The sequence below is a fragment of the Juglans microcarpa x Juglans regia genome, chromosome 6D (genome assembly GCF_004785595.1).
Source record: "Juglans microcarpa x Juglans regia isolate MS1-56 chromosome 6D, Jm3101_v1.0, whole genome shotgun sequence".
Classification (NCBI taxonomy): domain Eukaryota; kingdom Viridiplantae; phylum Streptophyta; class Magnoliopsida; order Fagales; family Juglandaceae; genus Juglans; species Juglans microcarpa x Juglans regia.
The window spans coordinates 18,830,631-18,848,820 of record NC_054604.1 but is presented as its reverse complement, the minus strand read 5'-3'; the positions used below and the strand labels follow the sequence as shown (position 1 = coordinate 18,848,820).

General features: G+C 35.9%; 1 protein-coding gene across 2 annotated transcripts; it reads left to right on the top strand.

Annotated features, from left to right (window-relative positions):
- The first annotated feature begins 2,182 nt into the window (after nucleotides 1-2,182).
- LOC121235712 (VAN3-binding protein) lies at nucleotides 2,183-6,833 on the top strand. 2 transcript variants are annotated; one of them, XM_041132085.1, is made up of 8 exons: nucleotides 2,183-2,338; nucleotides 3,310-3,391; nucleotides 3,875-4,275; nucleotides 4,638-5,016; nucleotides 5,395-5,571; nucleotides 5,995-6,044; nucleotides 6,137-6,194; nucleotides 6,345-6,833. In XM_041132085.1, the coding sequence occupies exons 3-8, from the start codon at nucleotides 4,012-4,014 to the stop codon at nucleotides 6,578-6,580; spliced, it is 1,164 nt and encodes a 387-aa protein (XP_040988019.1). In that variant the 5' UTR covers nucleotides 2,183-2,338; nucleotides 3,310-3,391; nucleotides 3,875-4,011; the 3' UTR covers nucleotides 6,581-6,833. The 2 variants fall into 2 exon arrangements, with proteins under 2 accessions (XP_040988019.1, XP_040988017.1); XM_041132083.1 differs by lacking the exon at nucleotides 2,183-2,338 and having other exon boundaries at nucleotides 2,429-3,391.
- Nucleotides 6,834-18,190: the final 11,357 nt, after the last annotated feature.

Below are 18,190 nucleotides of genomic sequence, written 5' to 3'. Positions count from 1 at the left end.
CAGCTATTTTATGTTTGCAATACAAATTATTTTATTACAAGTTAATTATTTTATAATTACCTATTATATAATATAACATTAGTGTTATGTATTAGTTTTCTAATTGTTATATAGATTATAGCCTATTAATATAGTTATAAATGAAGGAGTGAATGCACATTCACTTGAAATAGTTGCCAAATTAACTTTAACTGAGTTAGTATAGATCATATAAATAATACATATCACAACGTAATATCGTTATAATAATATCATAACGTAAGTTGATAGTATTTCTTTTTAATTAAGGAATCATATCATTAATCTTATACACAATATAGTTTTCATTATGCTAAATAAATGATAACACATATTGTAATTTATAACTATTATTTAATATTATTATAGTTGCATATTATTATATTTTTATAGTATAATATATGTCAATAACTTATATATTACAATTATATATTTATATCATATGCTTGTAATATACATAATATCTTAATTTATGCTAATAAAAAGATATATTCATAATTTATATTTAATAATAATATAGTGTATGACTAGAACGTTTGACTTATTATGCTATCTATATATATATATATATTATTAAATGGTTCACCGTTATGTATTACTTTTTTAATTTATAAATATAAGTTAATTTAATTTATAAATATTTATATCATAAGATTTTTGTAATCAAAACTATTTGGTTGAATAGTTAAATGGTTAGAATTTTATATAAAATTAAAATTTTTTTATATTAATCAGAAGACAAATGTCCGATTTTCTTTTAGAAAAACTGAGTTCAAAATCAGGCTGCTAGAGCTCAAACCTAGTTCTAACAACATTAATGGTTAGTGAGTTGAGTTCAAATAAGGATATTTAAGTTTTATTCAAGTTTAAACTAATAAATATGCTAAACGAGTTTGAGTACCCTTATTTGAATTCGGCCTGACTCGGTTCGTATGCAACCCTAAAGTCTACATTGATTTGAGCAACAAGATGGTATTGACTACACAGAGACATTTAGCCCAATGTTTAAACCAACAACTGTTCGACTAATTTTGGTTCTTGTGGTCAATTACACTTGACCTATTAATCACATAATATATCTAATACTTTCTTGCATGGATAGTAAATTGAGGAAGCCTTCATGGAGCAACCGAGAGGGCTCAAAGATCCTCCTTATCTTAACTATGTTTGTGAGTTGCACAAGACACTTTATGAGCTTAAATAACCTCTCTTGGTTTCATAGGGTCTCTCTAAGTCCTATTTGACTAAGAGTCTATTTGGAGTTGTGTTAAGAGTCTTAAAAAATGTTTAAATAGTTTTAAAAGTACTTTAAAGAAAAAAGTTGGTTGTTTAGTTGTTTCATATTAAATTAATTTTTAATAATAATAAAAAAAGAAACTAGAAAGTATGTTACAGAATAAGCATCAAATTGATGCTTTTCCTCAAACATACTTTTTTGGATATTGCAGAACGTAGTTATACTTTTAAAAAATATTGTCAATGGGTGAAAATAACCATATAAGTTTCAAATAATTACAGCTTTGCTCTTATTGAGTGACAATCCATTTTATCATTCTTTTCTATTTTAATTTGAATTTCAAGTTTTAAATTTCAAAATTTTTATCATTTTTCAGTAGTTGACATATATATAAGCACGTGTGATTATATAAGTAAAATTGTAAGTATAGATAGCATCTTCCATCTTTAAAAAAACAAATGACCTAATTTTATGTCATTTTTACTTTAAAAAGTTTTTTTTTTTTCCAAACAAATGTAACATGTTTAAAAGTACTTTAAATATATAGTTACCAAACAGTAAATACATTTTTAATAATAAGACTTATTAATTTAAGCTAAATAAGAGCTATATAACAGTTTGGTGGGATTCAATTCCTGTGCGTGTATCCCAAATTGTTTGGCATGAAGCCAAGTTGTAACTCTTCTTACTACTTTTGTAATGAAGTTGATGATGTTGTTGTTGTAAAAAAAAAAAAAAAAAAAAAAAAAAAGAATAATCCTAAAAGCTATATTGCCCACCACAACTCCAAACATGCACTAAGGCTTTGTTGGATCTATGGTTGACACATCACTTTTTACGCCTAATCAATCATCCATTCGCAATTTCATTCTTATATATGTGAACAATATTATTATCACCAGCTAGCACACATTCCTCCATTATTGACGATCAGCTCGTACTTCAAAGTTTGCAGGCTGAATTGAAGCTAAAGGACCTCGATCGGTTCCTTATCTTATTTTCTGGGAATTCATGCACACTGAGATGGGCAATCACTCCACCTCAATCAAGCTAAATACATCGATCAGTGATTAGAAACCAAAGGTACCGATCGAGCAGTACCCAAAGTGGTTTTTCTCTTAAATAGTTCTTCAAAAGTATTTCACTTTGTTCACAATATTTTGTCTTAATTGCTTCTTTATTTAGTATGTTCAGGATTATCAACGAACACTACGCTCATGTAATAAGAAACTTAAACTGATCATTGTTTAGTCAAAGAGGGAAAAGTACCTTTATTTGGAACTCGTAGTTTTTTATCAGTAAAACGTGCATCATCATATTTTCATAAATTGATAATCATATAATTCATAGCATTTTTTGTGTCTTAAATTATGATTTTAATATTTTCTTGTATTATATTCATTGCACAATATACATTAACAATCTGCTACCCTCACAGTACTGGGGCAGACATGCATGGTTGTGGTGCCTGAGAGTCAAGATCATGTGTGGTTTTGGGCATGTGGCTCAAATAGAATAATTCTTCATTAAATACTAGTTTTTGTAGTGCTACTGTGTCTGTGGTTTGAAACGAAATGGACCCTCAAAACCGCCCCCACCGTCCAGACAAGGTTCGTGCATGATCCAGCATGCACTTTTTCGAACTACCCAACCACCGATATTCATAGCGTGCTATTGCCTGAAAAAAAAGACAACCTTTGTCAGTTTCTTAGAGCAATAATATTCCATTAAGGTTTAAGTACCTTAATCCAAAGTGCTTTTATCTTTATATCTCTTATATTACAACTATTGCTAGTTGCCTTCAACCTTTGCATGAGTCTATGAAACCATTCCCACTGATCCAGGACTATGCTTTCTTTCTGTTCCTGGAATTTAGCTTGTTTATATTAATTTTTTTCGAGATTCGTGAATTCCGGTTTTCTTTGTGTCTTATTTATTGGTTCGTTTAATGAAATCAGACCTTAATCCATGGGAATTCAAAGCACTAAATTTCGATATGCGTTCTTGTAACCTGTTCTGTCTGACTGTCAGTTTTATATAATTTATATATATAGACTCCATAACCAAGTTTGTTGCAAAGGAGTACATAGGCTTGTTTCTTTGCTAATTGGAGAGGTTTTGAGGTTCATATGAAAGGTTAGTAAAGCGAGTCCCTTTTGGTTAACTTCTTTTTACTATTTCTCAGGTTTTTTCAGAGATGTCATGTCTTTGAGGCCGATCTAGTTGAATTTCTGAAAACCCATTTGGCCAAATCTCAATTTTGGTTTCTTCAGTTTTGATCATTGGATGCTGCAAAACTAACTTTTTGTTTATCTATTCATATACGGTTTCGTTTTTTAATCATTTGGACCACTTTACGTTGCTTCAAAAGGCAGAATCCAAAGCAACTTTGCTTCAAGAAGCATGAAAAGTACTTTCAAATTGCAAGCCAAAATATGCCTTACTTTCTGGTTCCTGTGAACTATATCTTCGTGGCGTTTTTCTTCATTCATTCTGAAAGCAATTTATCCGCAATTATTCAGCTTGATGAGTCCACAGCTTTCTTCTATTATGTGCTGAGCATCCGTGGCTCTATCATCAATATGCTGATCAACTTCGAATATTCATTTGATATCACAGGGAAAACCAAAATTTTCAAAAATTTGATAGGAGAAAAGCCTAAGTAGCCAGCACAGGGAAGGGATTATTGCTAGTAACGAAGGGATTTTCAATTGATCAAAACATTTGAAACTTTTGTCTGAGATCCAAAAGTAAGAATGGAAAGTGGTTTTCAATCAGCTTGGAGGAGTAGCTATTTGCGTGGGCTAGAAAATGTGGAGGAAGACCAAGAGCTGAAAGTAGTAGCATCGTTGCCCGTGATTCCTCAACCACAAACACCACGAGAGCCTATGGAATTCTTGTCAAGGTCATGGAGTCTTTCGGCTTCTGAAGTTTCAAAGGCTCTTGCCGAAAAGCAGAAACAGTTTTTCCCAGACAATAATCAGATCAATTTCCCAGAATCAGCTGCTGTACCAGAATTAGTAAGCTAACACATCCCCATCACTTCTTTTCTGTATCAGCTTCCCTCTTCATGGTTCATAATTTTCCATGGGAATTAAGCCTAGAAATAAGTACTTAGTTCATCAGAAAGGAATTGGTTACTTTTCACAGTGAACATACTGATAAATCTTTTCCCCATGGATGGTGCTACTTGAATGAATATGTGAAAATTTTATGCCCTCATTGGCTACAGAGAATAGAAAAAAAATTACTGCCTATGAATTCTCCTCAAACTGGTGACTAATATAATTCAGAAGAGGAAGGTTTCATAGAAAGTGTTCCTCAACTCTTAATTTTGTAAAATGATCACTTGCTTGTGCTTTGTTGTGCTGTTCTGTTGCAGCCAGCCAAGCTAATAAATTCCATTGTAGCACGGAGGACGGGGTCATTTGGAAAATGGTTCCACCACAAAGAGTCCAGTATCAGCTTAGTAAAGAAGAAAGATAGGGCACGCTTAGAAAGTGCACATATGCATTCTACTCTCTCAGTTGCTGGACTAGCTGCAGCCTTGGCTGCTGTGGCTGCAGCAGAGAACTCCAGTGACTCAGGAAAAAAGATGAGCATGGCTTTGGCATCTGCTACAGAACTTTTAGCATCACACTGTATTGAATTAGCTGAATTAGCTGGAGCCGGTCATGATTGCGTGGCTTCTGTTGTAAGATCCGCTGTGGAGGTTCAAACTCCAGGCGATCTAATGACTCTTACAGCTGCAGCTGCAACAGGTATTTTTGCTCAGTCTATCTCCATGTTGTAATAGAGGGGTTTCTGGAGAAGTCTCAAGAGTAGCTATTTATAAAAACTTTATACCTCTTAAATGATGTTGAAATGGTTGCTTTGTGTATTAATGTCAAGAAAGAAGTGAAACATTTGGATAATTTCTAATAATATATTAAGGTGTCAGACAATATGTTCATCAAAGCATGCTTTATTTTGTTATCAAGTTCCTTCTAGGAAAATATTCTAGTACAGTTAAATCAGTCCGAAATATTAGATTAGCCACAATGTATTTGCTATTAGGGATTAATTCTGCACTCCAACCTGCGATTTGTTTAGTTCATTGGTCATTGGTTGATGGGATTTTTTTTACTTAACAAAATTAGCTTTGCGAGGAGAAGCAGCCCTGAAAGCAAGATTGCCAAAAGAAGCAAAGAAGAATGCATCTATAAGTCCCTATGACAGAGGTATGATAGGGACCGACTGGAGTGCTGGTTTTCATAGTAGAATGGTGGAACAGAGTCCCCCTTTTGTTGGGGAGTTATTGCAAGTAACACAAAAAGGTAATCTAGGATCAAAAGTTCAGGAATTCATCACTATAACGTTATTGCATATCCCATGCTATTAGACAATACATAATCTCTGGAGTTTGTTCTAGTTTTGGTAATGCAATTTGTGCAGTTCATCAATTTCAAATTTCAAACTATATTTTCTTCAACCGTTTGTCAATTCCTTTATATCTCTGAGTCATATAATAAACATGAGAGCATATGAGACATTTTTACAGTATAAATTGTTTCCATTTTCTTATATAAACAACATAGTCATATCAGATTATGTCGTGTCCCCTCCCACTTCTTTCATTTCTTTTCTGTTTTCTTTTGCACCTTTAAGATTCCGAATGACTGCTTGACCATGTATACAGGGGTTTACCCTCTTAGTAATTTAAGCAGCTATTTTTAAATACTTTCTATCGGAATTGACAGGAGTTTTACGATGGAAGCATGTTTCTGTTTACATCAATAAGAAATCTCAGGTACATAACTTAATGCAGAGGAAAATAAGGAAAGTTTGTCTGCTTGTCTTGTCTGCTTGTCTCTACATATTCTTATATCACTTTGTTTTCAGGTCATAATTAAGCTCAAAAGCAAACATGTTGGAGGAGCATTCTCCAAGAAGAATAAATGTAAGCATTTACATTTGAAGTCTCTTATTAATTTGGCTGTTGTCTACTTCTCACCAGCTGCTTCATTCTCTTCACAACATCAAAACTCTCTTGACAATAAATTTCTACCTTTTGTTTCCTTTTCATCTGAATGTACTCTGCTGATACCAGGTGTTGTTTATGGAGTTTGTGATGAGACTGCTGCATGGCCATACAGAAAAGAAAGGGAAATTTCTGATGAGGTCTATTTTGGCCTCAAAACCGGACAAGGTCTTCTAGAGTTCAAGTGCAAGAACAAGAACCATAAACAGACTTGGGTTGATGAAATTCAGAATCTTCTTCGTCGAGTTAGTTCCATTGAAGCAACTGAACACTCTCTAGAAGTCTTAAGTATTAATAGTATATGACATGTTTTTGTGTATATATAGTGCAAGAGTAGGACAGATACCTTTATAAATGCCGTACTCCTAGTTCATGAGATATGAAATTGAAGTCACAGATTATATAGGAACATGCAATGTACTGCTCTTATGTTTGGTTCAAACAATAATCATAAAAGTCAAATTTTAGCTGAGAGTTTTGAGAGCAGTTATGTGTAATTACAATATATGGACTGGAATCTTGATACAAAAAATTAAATAAATAATTGAATATGCATACTGATCTTACCCCTTTTATTTGCTAAATCTCCAATTGGAGGTTGACATCTCATCATCTCTATATTTTTTTAAAAGACCTCAGTTCCATATAATCATTTCTCATTTTCAAAACAAATTTTGCACATGAGAAGAGATGTGTTGAGATTAATATTAAAAATTAAATAAAATATTGTTAGAATATATATTTTTAATATTATTTTTATTTTAGAATTTGAAAAAGTTGAATTGTTTATTTTATTTTATATGAAAATTTAAAAAAGTTATAATGATTAGATGAGATGAGTTGAGAAGTTTGGCTTTTGAAATTGAATGTATAAATCTCATCACATTAATATTGAATGTCTCCGTACAGCTTTTGAAAATTTATGTGCCCAAAACGGCTACTCTTACAGTCTCACTCTCTCGGTTGCTATAGCTGAATCTCCTTTCCAACTTCTAAAACATGCATTTGGATGTAGAAACTAGGTGGTTTGGACGTTTGACTTGGAGATTGGGTGTAGAAACTGAACTTTGAAAGCCAATATACAGCCAAGCAAGCATATTTTCATAATCATTATAATTTTTTTCTCAGGGTAAAACTTTGGATGAAATACAACAAGAACAGGAAGAATTAAAATGTTCGACTAAGATGGATTCTTGATATTAGTCAAATTTGAGTAATATTAGATATAGTCGTGAAGTGCGCAAGCGCTATACAATCGCTTTGAAAAAGGTAGGATCTATTAAAAAATTAATTTTTTTTCATGTGAGTCCTGTATTTATTCACTTATTTCAAAGTGATTGCATAACGTTTACGCACTCACGACTGCAATTATCATTTATCGTCAAATTTGGGCTTTTTTTTTTCCCAAAATGTTTTAGTATTGAGGGTGAACTAAAGTCTGTTAGCATTATTTAAATTAATGGATCTACATAAATTATGAATCTTACATTGTATAATTGCCAAATATAAGGTTTGGATAATGTTTGTAAGGTACAATAAATGTGATCAAGAAAGTGACATAACAGGGCCATTGACATTTGACACATATCTAGAAGTCATGATTTGGTCATGAGCATAAAATGCTAGGAGCCCAATTCATGTGTAGAGACCCATTAAGGACCTAAGTAATTCTATTATTTTATGATGGGCAAAATTTGAATTTAGTGTATTATATATAGGTCATGGTCTCCACTCCAGATTCATCTTCTCTACTCTACACATCTCATTCCTGTGAGTTTTTTTTTTCCAAAGAGTGAACTTGGACGTGGAAGACCATACCAATGCGCTCTTCTCTCCAATGGCTATAAGTACGCTCTCTTTGTTAAATTTCTACACAAATTTGATATGAGATCTTGGTATTTTCAAATTTTATAGAAGATCCAACAAGTGGTATCAGAACCTCCTTGTGAAATCTGTGCAGAAATAAGGCTTTGTATTTGTGAAATATGATTTTTGTATTTTGTGAAGTTTTCATCGCTCAAGTTCCTTATGATTTGGTTTTTGGAGTGATCGGAAAGTTTCTCTTGAGTTTCTATGGTGGTTGTCGGTGTGTAGCCTACCGGATCTGTCAAAAACTGCCACTTATGGTGGTTAAAAATTTCTTTATTTATTTTTTTAGTTTTTGACTAAAAAGGGGCTGTTGGAGACAGAGGACGATGCTGGAAATGTCCTCATTGACATCCCCTCGTCCAAATCTATCGGAACAATGACAGCGTCGGTGGCCTCTTTCTGCTACAGTAACTTAGGTCATAGAGTTATAAAATTCGGGTAGGGTTTAGTGTGAATTGGACTTGGGTCTTTAACACAAGCCTTGGGCTTGCTTTAGTTGGTCCAATCCTTAACAAATATAAGGTGAATTTGGTTAAGTAAGGATTGAGTTTGTGTGTGCTGGACTAGTCCATGCATTGGGTCCAAGTTATAAGGCCATTGTTTTTAAAACATGTTGGTCAAATGGTTTGACAAGCCCATATCCATTGGATTCATCCTTACCCATTTGATTGTTGACTTTGACTTAGTTGACTTGTTGACCGCCCGGTTTACTTTAAGAAAATAATTTTTTAATGTCTCTATTGTAGACATATTGTTTAATATTGTCTTATTTTTATGCATGAGTATTTTTCTTTGAGATATTAAGTGGCAATTCATTCATGTGGCATAGAGAAATTAAAGTGATACGTCGCCTATGTGACCTCTGTCATGGAAATTTTCTCATTGGCCAAAAATGTAAAAGTTTAATGAATTGCATCAAGTTACATCTATATCCATGTGAATGACAATCAGCCCAAAGTAAGGTTGTTATTTGGCCTAGTCATAGATGGTATAAGGTGATCTGTGAATTGCATGATTTTTCAGATTAACCTATGCATTCAATAGTCGGCCCAAAGGAAGGCGATTGTTTAGTCATGTTGTGTAATTTTTGGGATTAGCCTATACATTCAATCGTCGGCCAAAAAGAAGGTTATTATTTGGTCAGGCCTAGTTTTTTGCATTATTCACGATAACTAGCCTTATCGGGAGGGGACCACCTATATGTTGTAGTTACTGTCCAAAGAATTGATTGCAATGATGCATCAGGTATCTCATATGGGACCACTTTTATAAAACCATAAAATTCTTGGGTTTAATTTTGTCATATTTTCTTATTGATTTTATTGTTCAATTTGAACTAAAGTTTGCATGACGAAAGTTATGGTTTGTTTATTAATACTTCAAGATTGATGAGATGTTCATTTATTATGAGTTTATTCTGTTTCCTTATAGTGAATGCATCTTCGATATCTGCTAATTTGAATAACATTCCAGTCCTTAATAGATTAAATTTTGCAAAATGGAGAGAGCATATTACTATGTTCTTGGGTGTAAGAATCTAGACTATATACACTTCGGGTTGATGATCCTCTCAAACCTACTGATCAGAGTTCTGCTGATTAGAGGACAGCTTATAAAAAATGGGTTTGCTCTAATCACATGAGTTTTGATAATAAAACATTCTATTCTTGATTCTATTCACGGTGCAATGCCTAAAGAGGAAAATGTCAAGAAGTACTTGAGCCAAATAGCAGATCGATTTGTTGCGTCAAAAAAGGAAGAGACAAGTACGCTACTTAGCAAACTTGTTTCAATGTGGTATAATGACAAAGGGAACATAAGGGAGTATATTATGGAAATGTCCAATCTTGTTACTAGATTGAGAGTACTAAAGTTAGAATTTTCTGATGAAATTATTGTGCATCTCATTTTGATTTCTCTTTCTGCTCAATTTGGTCATTTCAAAATTAATTATAACACTCAAAGAGAGAAATTGACTCTGAATGAGTTTATTGCTCATTGTGTGCAAGAGGAAGAGAGATTGATACAAGAAATGATAGAAAGTGCTCACATGAAAATTTTTCCTCATGGAAATCCGAGCACCAAGAAAAAAAAAAGTGGAATGATAAAGCCAAGGCAATTGTGAATGCTAGAACTTCACAATTAATTGTGCAACAAGAACAAGATAAGGTTTCTACCTGTTACTTTTACAAAATGGATGGTCATGTAAAGAAGAATTATTTCTAGTATATGAAGTGGCTTGCAAAGAAAGGTGATTTTTCTATCTTTGTTTGCATTGAAATTAATTTGGCTATTCTGCCACTTAACATTTGGTGGATAGATTCGGGAGCTACTATTCACATAAGTGTTACTATGCAGGGTTACCTAAAGTGCCAAAAATCAAATGATTCTAAAAAAATTCATTTACTTGGGATATGGCAATAAAGTTAGCGTTAAGGCAATTGGAGTCTACAGATTAAAATTATACTATGGTTTTATTTGGATTTGGATGAGACTTTATGTGCCGTTATTTAGACGGAATTTAATTTATGTTTCTTTTTTGGAAAAGTCCGGTTATTCTTGTTCATTTAGAAACTAGAAATTCAGTCTTTTCTAAGATTCAAATGTTATCAGTACTGGCTCTTTGTTTGATAATTTTTATTTGTTGGACTTGGATTCCTCTCACTTAAGGACAAACGAAACCTTACCTATAAATTGTTGTGGTACAAAGAGGAGATTAATCAATGAAAGTTCCTCTGTATTGTGGCACAAGCGGCTAGGACATATCTCGAAAGAGAGAATTGAAAGTCTTGTGTCAACTGGAATTCTTGATCCTCTTGATTTTTCAGATTTTAAAATTTGTGTTGAATGTATTAAAGGCAAGTAAATAAATTTAAGGAAAATAGGTGCCAACAGGAGTTCAGGCATCTTAGAAGTAATATATACTGACATTTGTGGTCCATTCCCTACAGCATCTTGGAATGGTCAACGGTATTTTAACACTTTTATAGATGATTATTCTCGTTATGGGTATCTATATTTGATACATGAAAAATCACAAGTAGTAGACATTTTTAAGACTTATAAAACTGAAGTTGAAAATCAGATTGAAAGAAAATTAAGGCCATTAGATCTAACCGAGGTGGTGAATACTATTTGTAGATATGACGGATTAGGTGAACAACGTCCTGGGCCTTTTGCGATGTACTTAGAAAAATGTGGCATTGTTCCTCAATACACTATGCCAGGGACTCAAAGTCAAAAAGTTGTAGCTGAGAGACAAAATTGAACCCTGAAAGATATGGTTAGAAGTATGATATCTCATTCTTCTTTGCCAGAGTCATTATGGGGAGAGGCCATAAAGACCGCAGTTTACATTCTCAATCAAGTACCTAGTAAAGTAGTAGCTAAAACCCCATATGAGTTATGGACTGGAAAGAGACCTAGCTGAGGCTAGGCCCTATAAGCCTAATGAAAGGAAATTGGACTCAAGAACAATTAGATGCTACTTTATTAGTCATTCGGAGAGATCGAGGGGTTTCAAGTTATATTGCCCTTTAGGTAATACCATTATTGAGACAAGTAATGTCAAATTCATTGAGGATATTCAGGATAGTGAGAGTACACAATCCATATATATTATATTTGAAGAGGAGTAGATTGAAATACCTCTGACAAATACTGAGGGTGGTGAGATGGTCACATCTGTCATACTACAGGATATGGATGCAGATCATCAAACCATTTTTGAGTTGTCTCTAATTAATACAGAAGAACCTAAACTACCTCAATAGGAAGTGTCATTAAGGATATCAAATAGGGAGAGGAGATTGGAAATTCTAGATGATTACATTGTTTATCTCCAAGAGCATGAGTTTGATATAGAGTTGGAGTATCATCCAATCTCTTACAATCAAACCAAACAAAGTGCTAACTCCTAGGGGTGCTACCCGCATGGTGCGGGGTGGGTGCACCCCCTCCTCGCCTCCCGCCCCACACCATGTGGGTTTTCAACCCCGCCCCCTGCCCCCCGATGTAGGGGTGGGAGCCCCCACCCTAGTACAGGGGGTGGGGTTGAAACCCAGCCCCGCCCCTTGCTCAACCCATTGATTCATTGGATCTATAATTTTTTTGGGTCTAAAATTCTTTTTAGACCCAAATTATAATATAATATAATATAATTATAATTTTATTAAAAAAAATATAAACTCATTAGAGTTGTATTTTGGATTGCCTTAGCCTCCTAAGCCAACTTTTATATAGGAGGCCAATGCAATACAATAGTCAGCCCGCCCCCCACCCCCGCATGGACAGAATGGGGTAGCCCACCCGCCCGCCCGCCCATGCAGGGGCAGGGTAGCGGGGCAGTGGGGTCCGCTGGCCACCCTTACTAACTCCAAAAAGTGGATGGATGTTGAGAAGAAGATTTACCACCCTGCTTGGGCTGCATGGGGTTTGGCCCCCTCAGAGCCCGAACCGACCAGTAAATGGCCCAGTATAAGACCAATGAAGGGAAGAGGATTGGGCTAAGCCCGAGGGGGCCCTTCAGATACGGTGACTGGTCATGTCAACCGCTCAGACAGCAACCCACATCGTCGGACAATAGGCACGCCGCATTAATTGGTTTGGAAAGCCAGAACGCAACAATAGAGCTAGACATCCACTCACCTCTACGGACAAGGTAGTGCGCTCCTCCCACCCCTTACCTACTGCAGGGGATAGATTGGTGACCCACGCACAATGCGGCAGGGTGCTGGCTGACATGACAAGGGAGGAAACCTGCCACTAGCGCAATGTCCCTTTACACCCATCCACAATTTGCTAACAGTGGGTGAGGACCACCACGACCGTGTATATAAACACGTCCTGGGTTCAGGTAGAGCTCTTTGAACATTTTCTCCTTACATTCCCACATAAATAAATAATTCTAACTTAGGCATCGGAGATGTCCCTCACCACCTCGAGCCCTCATCTCCTTGGGTCTTGCAGCTACCACGGTAGAATCACTGAGTTGCCCAGGCTACGAAATACGACATCAAGAGATGCAATGCTTGATGAGTTAAAGTCTATGAAAGACAATGACGTTTGGGCCGTTGTCCAATTGCCTAATGGTATTAGACCAATTGGTTGTAAATGGGTCTTCAAAACAAGCAAAACTCTGAAGGTAATGTTGAGATGTATAAAGCATGTCTTGTTGCAAAAGACTTTACTCAAAAGGAAGACATTGAATATAAAGAGACTTTCTCTCCAGTTTCATTGAAAGACTCTTTTAGCACCTTTATGACACTTGTAACTCATTATGATTTAGAGTTTCATAAGATAGATGTAAAGACTACTTTTCTCAATGATGACATTGAAGAAACAATATATATGATGCAACCAAAGGGCTTTGGGACTAATGAATTGAGTCATTTGGTCTGAAAATTAAAGAAATCCATCTATGATTTAAAGCAGACATCTTGCCAATGGTATCGAAAATTTGATAAAGTAATTTCCTCTTTTGGTTTTAAAAAAAAGAATGTTGTGGATCAATGTATTTATCATAAAATTAGTGGGAGCAAATTAATAATTTTGGTTCTATATGTTGATGATATTATACTCGCAAGTAGTAACAATTTGAAATGAAAGATCTTGATAAAACATCTTTTGTGATAGGTGTACAGATTTATTGTGACAGATCATGTGGTACAGTTGGCTTATCACAAAGGACATATGTCGAGAAAATATCAGTAAGTTTGGCATGCAAAATTGGGCCTTTGGGGATGTGCCCATTGCTAAAGGTGACAGATTAAGTTTGTTCCATTGCCCAAAGAATAATATTGAAAATAAACAAATGGAGGAAATTTCTTATGCATCAGTCGTAGGGAGTCTCATGTATGCTTAGGTTTGCACACACCCAAATATTGCGTATTCAATTGGAATGTTTAGCAGATATTTGAGTAATCCATGCATGGATCACTAAAAGGCTGCTAAAAGGGTAATGCGGTACTTGCAAAGAACAAAAGACTATATGCTCACGTATCAGAGGTCAGAACATCTAGAGATCATTGGGTTCTCAGACTCCGATTTTGGTAGTTGCCTTGATAGTAGGAGATCCACTTCAAGTTATGTTTTCATGTTGGTTGGAGGAGTTGTATCGTGGAAAAGTGTCAAACAGATGCTTACAACTTCTTCTACCATAGAAGCAGATTTTATTGCTTGCTATGAGACATCCAATCAAGCAATATGGTTGTGGAATTTTATCACCGATCTTCAAGTCGTGGATAGTATTGAGAATGAACGACATGAGTTTGTCAAAGTCTAAACACATTGACATAAAGTTTCTTGACATGAAAGAAAAAGTTCAAAATCAACATGTGTCAATTAAGTACATTAGTACAAATCTCATGGCTGTGGATCCACTCACTAGGGCTTACCACCTAAAATGTTTAAGAAGCATGTAGCTCGTATGGGAGTGATTACTCCTAGTGACATATTTTGTTAATGGGAGTTTGTCTATTACATATTTGATTTATTTGACACTTACTACAATCGTGCTTTTGGTTTATTGATGATTTTAAGTCAGCATTTATTTCAAATTGTGATAATACATAGGCTTGAAAGAATGATGTAGGGATCGGTTGGAATAGGCATGATAAAGGATCACATTATATGAAATTTCCATGCTACACATTGATACTTGATCTATGTTATTGATGATATTGGTGTTTGAGACCATGGATGGTCCTGTCACGATAAATGTGACAATGACTGCCACGATCCTATACTGATATTATTTAATGAACCAGATTATTTCGAGATGATATCCATAAAGTCTGTCAATTATAGTTTGAGCTCATAAAATTTACAATGTTTGATTTTTCAGAAATCTATGTGGTCCAAGTGGGAGATTGTTAGAATACTTTAAATTAATGGACCTATATAGATAAGGAATCTTACATTATATAATTGTCAAATATAAGGTTTAGATAATGTCTGTAAGACCCAATAAATGTGATCAATAAAATGACATAAGTGGGCCATTGACACATCTCTAAAAGCTTATGATTTTGGTCAGGTCATGGGCATAAAGTGGTACAGACTCAATTCATGTGTAGAGACCCATTAAGAACAATGTAATTCCATTGTTTTATGATACAAAATTGGAATTCAGGTTATTATATATAGGTCATGGTTCCCACTTCAGATTCATCTTCTCTACTTTAAACAGTCCATTGCTATGAGTTTCTTTTCCAGAGAGTAAATCTTGGACGTGGAAGACCATACACTAATTTTTTTTTTTTTGGATTTTATACAAAATCCAACAAAATCTCCCATCACTGGCAAGAGGTCCAAGAGATTCCTCATTTGAGATCTACTAAATATAAAAGCTTTGGGCTTATGGAGTATTGCTATCCGGAGGTGCTTTCTAGTGGAAAAGCAAAAGCTGTGAACATCTTGAACATTCATAAGGTAAAGAAAAATTTAAAAGTCTCAAAAGAGTTGTAAAATTAAAATTTCAATGAGTTTTAGTGTAATTTTGATTGTGGCAAAGCAAGGAAAAGTCCAGATTTTCATATTTGGATTATCTTTGGCAAGTGGAAGAACTTTCATCCATCTGAAGTTTTAGTTGGGGAAAAAGTATATGGATAAGAGAACTACTATATACATAAACAGATTATATCAAAATAAACTCACAAACTGATATGACTTTATGACATCCGTTAGATCTATTTTACAATAAAAGTAACTTTACAATCTGACGTATCACATCAAGCCATGTCAGTTTGTAGGTTTACTTTTTTTTTTTGTTTTTATAACAAAGGATCTCATTCCATTAATTAATAGAGGACATAAAAAGTTGACTTAAAAAACAAGCCAATTACAAACATTAGTACTTTTCTAGTACACTTTCGTGATTGACATGCTCAATCTAGAAAGCAAATCTCTAAAGACCTAAGTTTAAGAGATATCATAACTCTGTCCACGACAGAGGTAGTAGTAACCAAGTAACAAAACTCCATTCTCGACTAATCGGAGTATGGAGAAAAACCAACCCTATCATCACCACCTAAGCAGAGATGGGACAACACCCTTCAGACCTTAGTCTGAAGGCACTACGTTTTTTGGGTTTTTGTTTTCTTGAAAATAAAGATAGGGCATAAAATAAACTACATTGTGAAAACACTGTAAAAAAGAAAAAATAGTGCATAAAAAGGCTGCTGGAGGGAAAATCGACGGTCAATCTTGGGAGATCCAGAGTCGCCAATTTGGGAGCAACTGCGCGTTGCAGCAGTAGAGGGCTTGTTAGGGACCTCGGTCAAGTCCCTAAACACTATGATCTCCACGCCTAGGATCTCCTTGAGATGACCGAAAGCCCGTTCCTCTCTTGCTTGATTCTCGAACAATGGTGGTCAAGATGACCACTTTAGCATGGTGAGGTTAGATGTTTAGGCTTGAATTGGTGTATGGGATGATGGAAAGGTTAGATGAAATGTATGGCTACAATGGTGGAAAGGGCTGCACGACACTAGAGTGGAGTTAGGGTTGGTGCCACTTGGAACTTGGGTTTAGGGTTTGGAAAGTGGTGATGGCGGCTAGGGTTTTGGAATTAGGGTTTTGGTATGGATGGCTAGGGTTGGACAAAATGGGCTAGTGAGAGATTTTAGGAAAGTTTCCTAAAATCTTGAGAAGTCAATGGGGAAGGGATATGGCTGGCTATAGGGAATAAGATGGTCAATCAGGGTTCCTAAAATGTAGGAACACTAATATGGAAAGTGTAGTGGGCGGCTAAGTCAAATTCAAATAAGGCAAGTGATTGCCGAAATTTGAATTTGAATTCAAGTTGGATGAAGTTTTGACTAGGACAAAAGTGATGAAGCAAACAATTTATGGAAAGTGACAAACACTAGGGTTGGCCGAAACTATGGATTGGATGGATTGGAAAAGTAAATGAATGAAGAACACTAAGAACACAATGATGAACACTCAAGAACAAAAGCATAAAACACTTAAGAACTTGAATGAACAAATGTACAATAATGATAATTCAACACTTGATTCACGAATTGCACAGGAATTGAATAAACCTCATATATTGATAAACACAACTTGGATTCACGAATTGCACCAAGTTGCAAGAACAAGATAAATGAATCACACTTTTTCAAAGAATTGCAAAGTGTGATTCTCTCTTTGGGATTCACGAATTTCACCAAAAAAGTACAAGTACAAAGACAGCATTTATGATCTCTCAAACAATAGTCTTCCCTCTAGGAAATTTGCCAAAAGATTCTAAGGCAAGTGAATTGAGTCCTATTTATAAGCAATACAATTTGGAAACCCCCAATAGGTCCTTTGAAAATAAATCAAATTAAATAAATAAACATGATACTGGCATAGACCAAGCTTGGTCGTGGCATGCATGGGCCCATGGCGGGCTAGGTTGGTGCATGGTGGTCTTCGGGCTGGTACATGGCTAAGTGGTGCGGCATGGCTTGCTGATGGTGAGCTATGTGTGTGCGCTGCATGGCCCAAGCTGGTGGCCTAGGCGTTGACTCTGCATGGCCCAAGCTGGTGGCTTGGGCGTTGAGGCTACAAGGCATGGGCTGGAGCCATGCGCTGGATGACATACCTGGTGGGCATGCCACTGGCCTAGCCTGCAAGGCACAGGCTGGAGCCGTGCGCTGGATGACATGCCACTAACCTCGCTGGAGTGTGACAGGGGCTGTGCGTGCCCGTGGCTGTGCGGTGCATGGCCTTGTGGCACATGGGCGCGCACAGTGCCACGCGGCCCATAGGCGTGCGCATGGGCCTGCGCACTAGAACGTGCATGAGCGCGCGACATTGGGCGCGCAACGTAGTATTGTGCGCATGAGCGCGCGGCGCATGCTTGCGAGCATTGCTGCGTGCATGGGCAGGTGCTCACTAACCTCGTTGGCCCGTATGCTGGGCGCCCCGTGTATGCCATCGCGCGGGCCAAGGCATGCATGCATTCTGGGCGCCCCGTGCGTGTCACCCCACAAGCCAAGGCATGCTTGTGGGTTAGCCAAGGTGCATGTCCCCACTACGACTAGGGCATGTGCTAC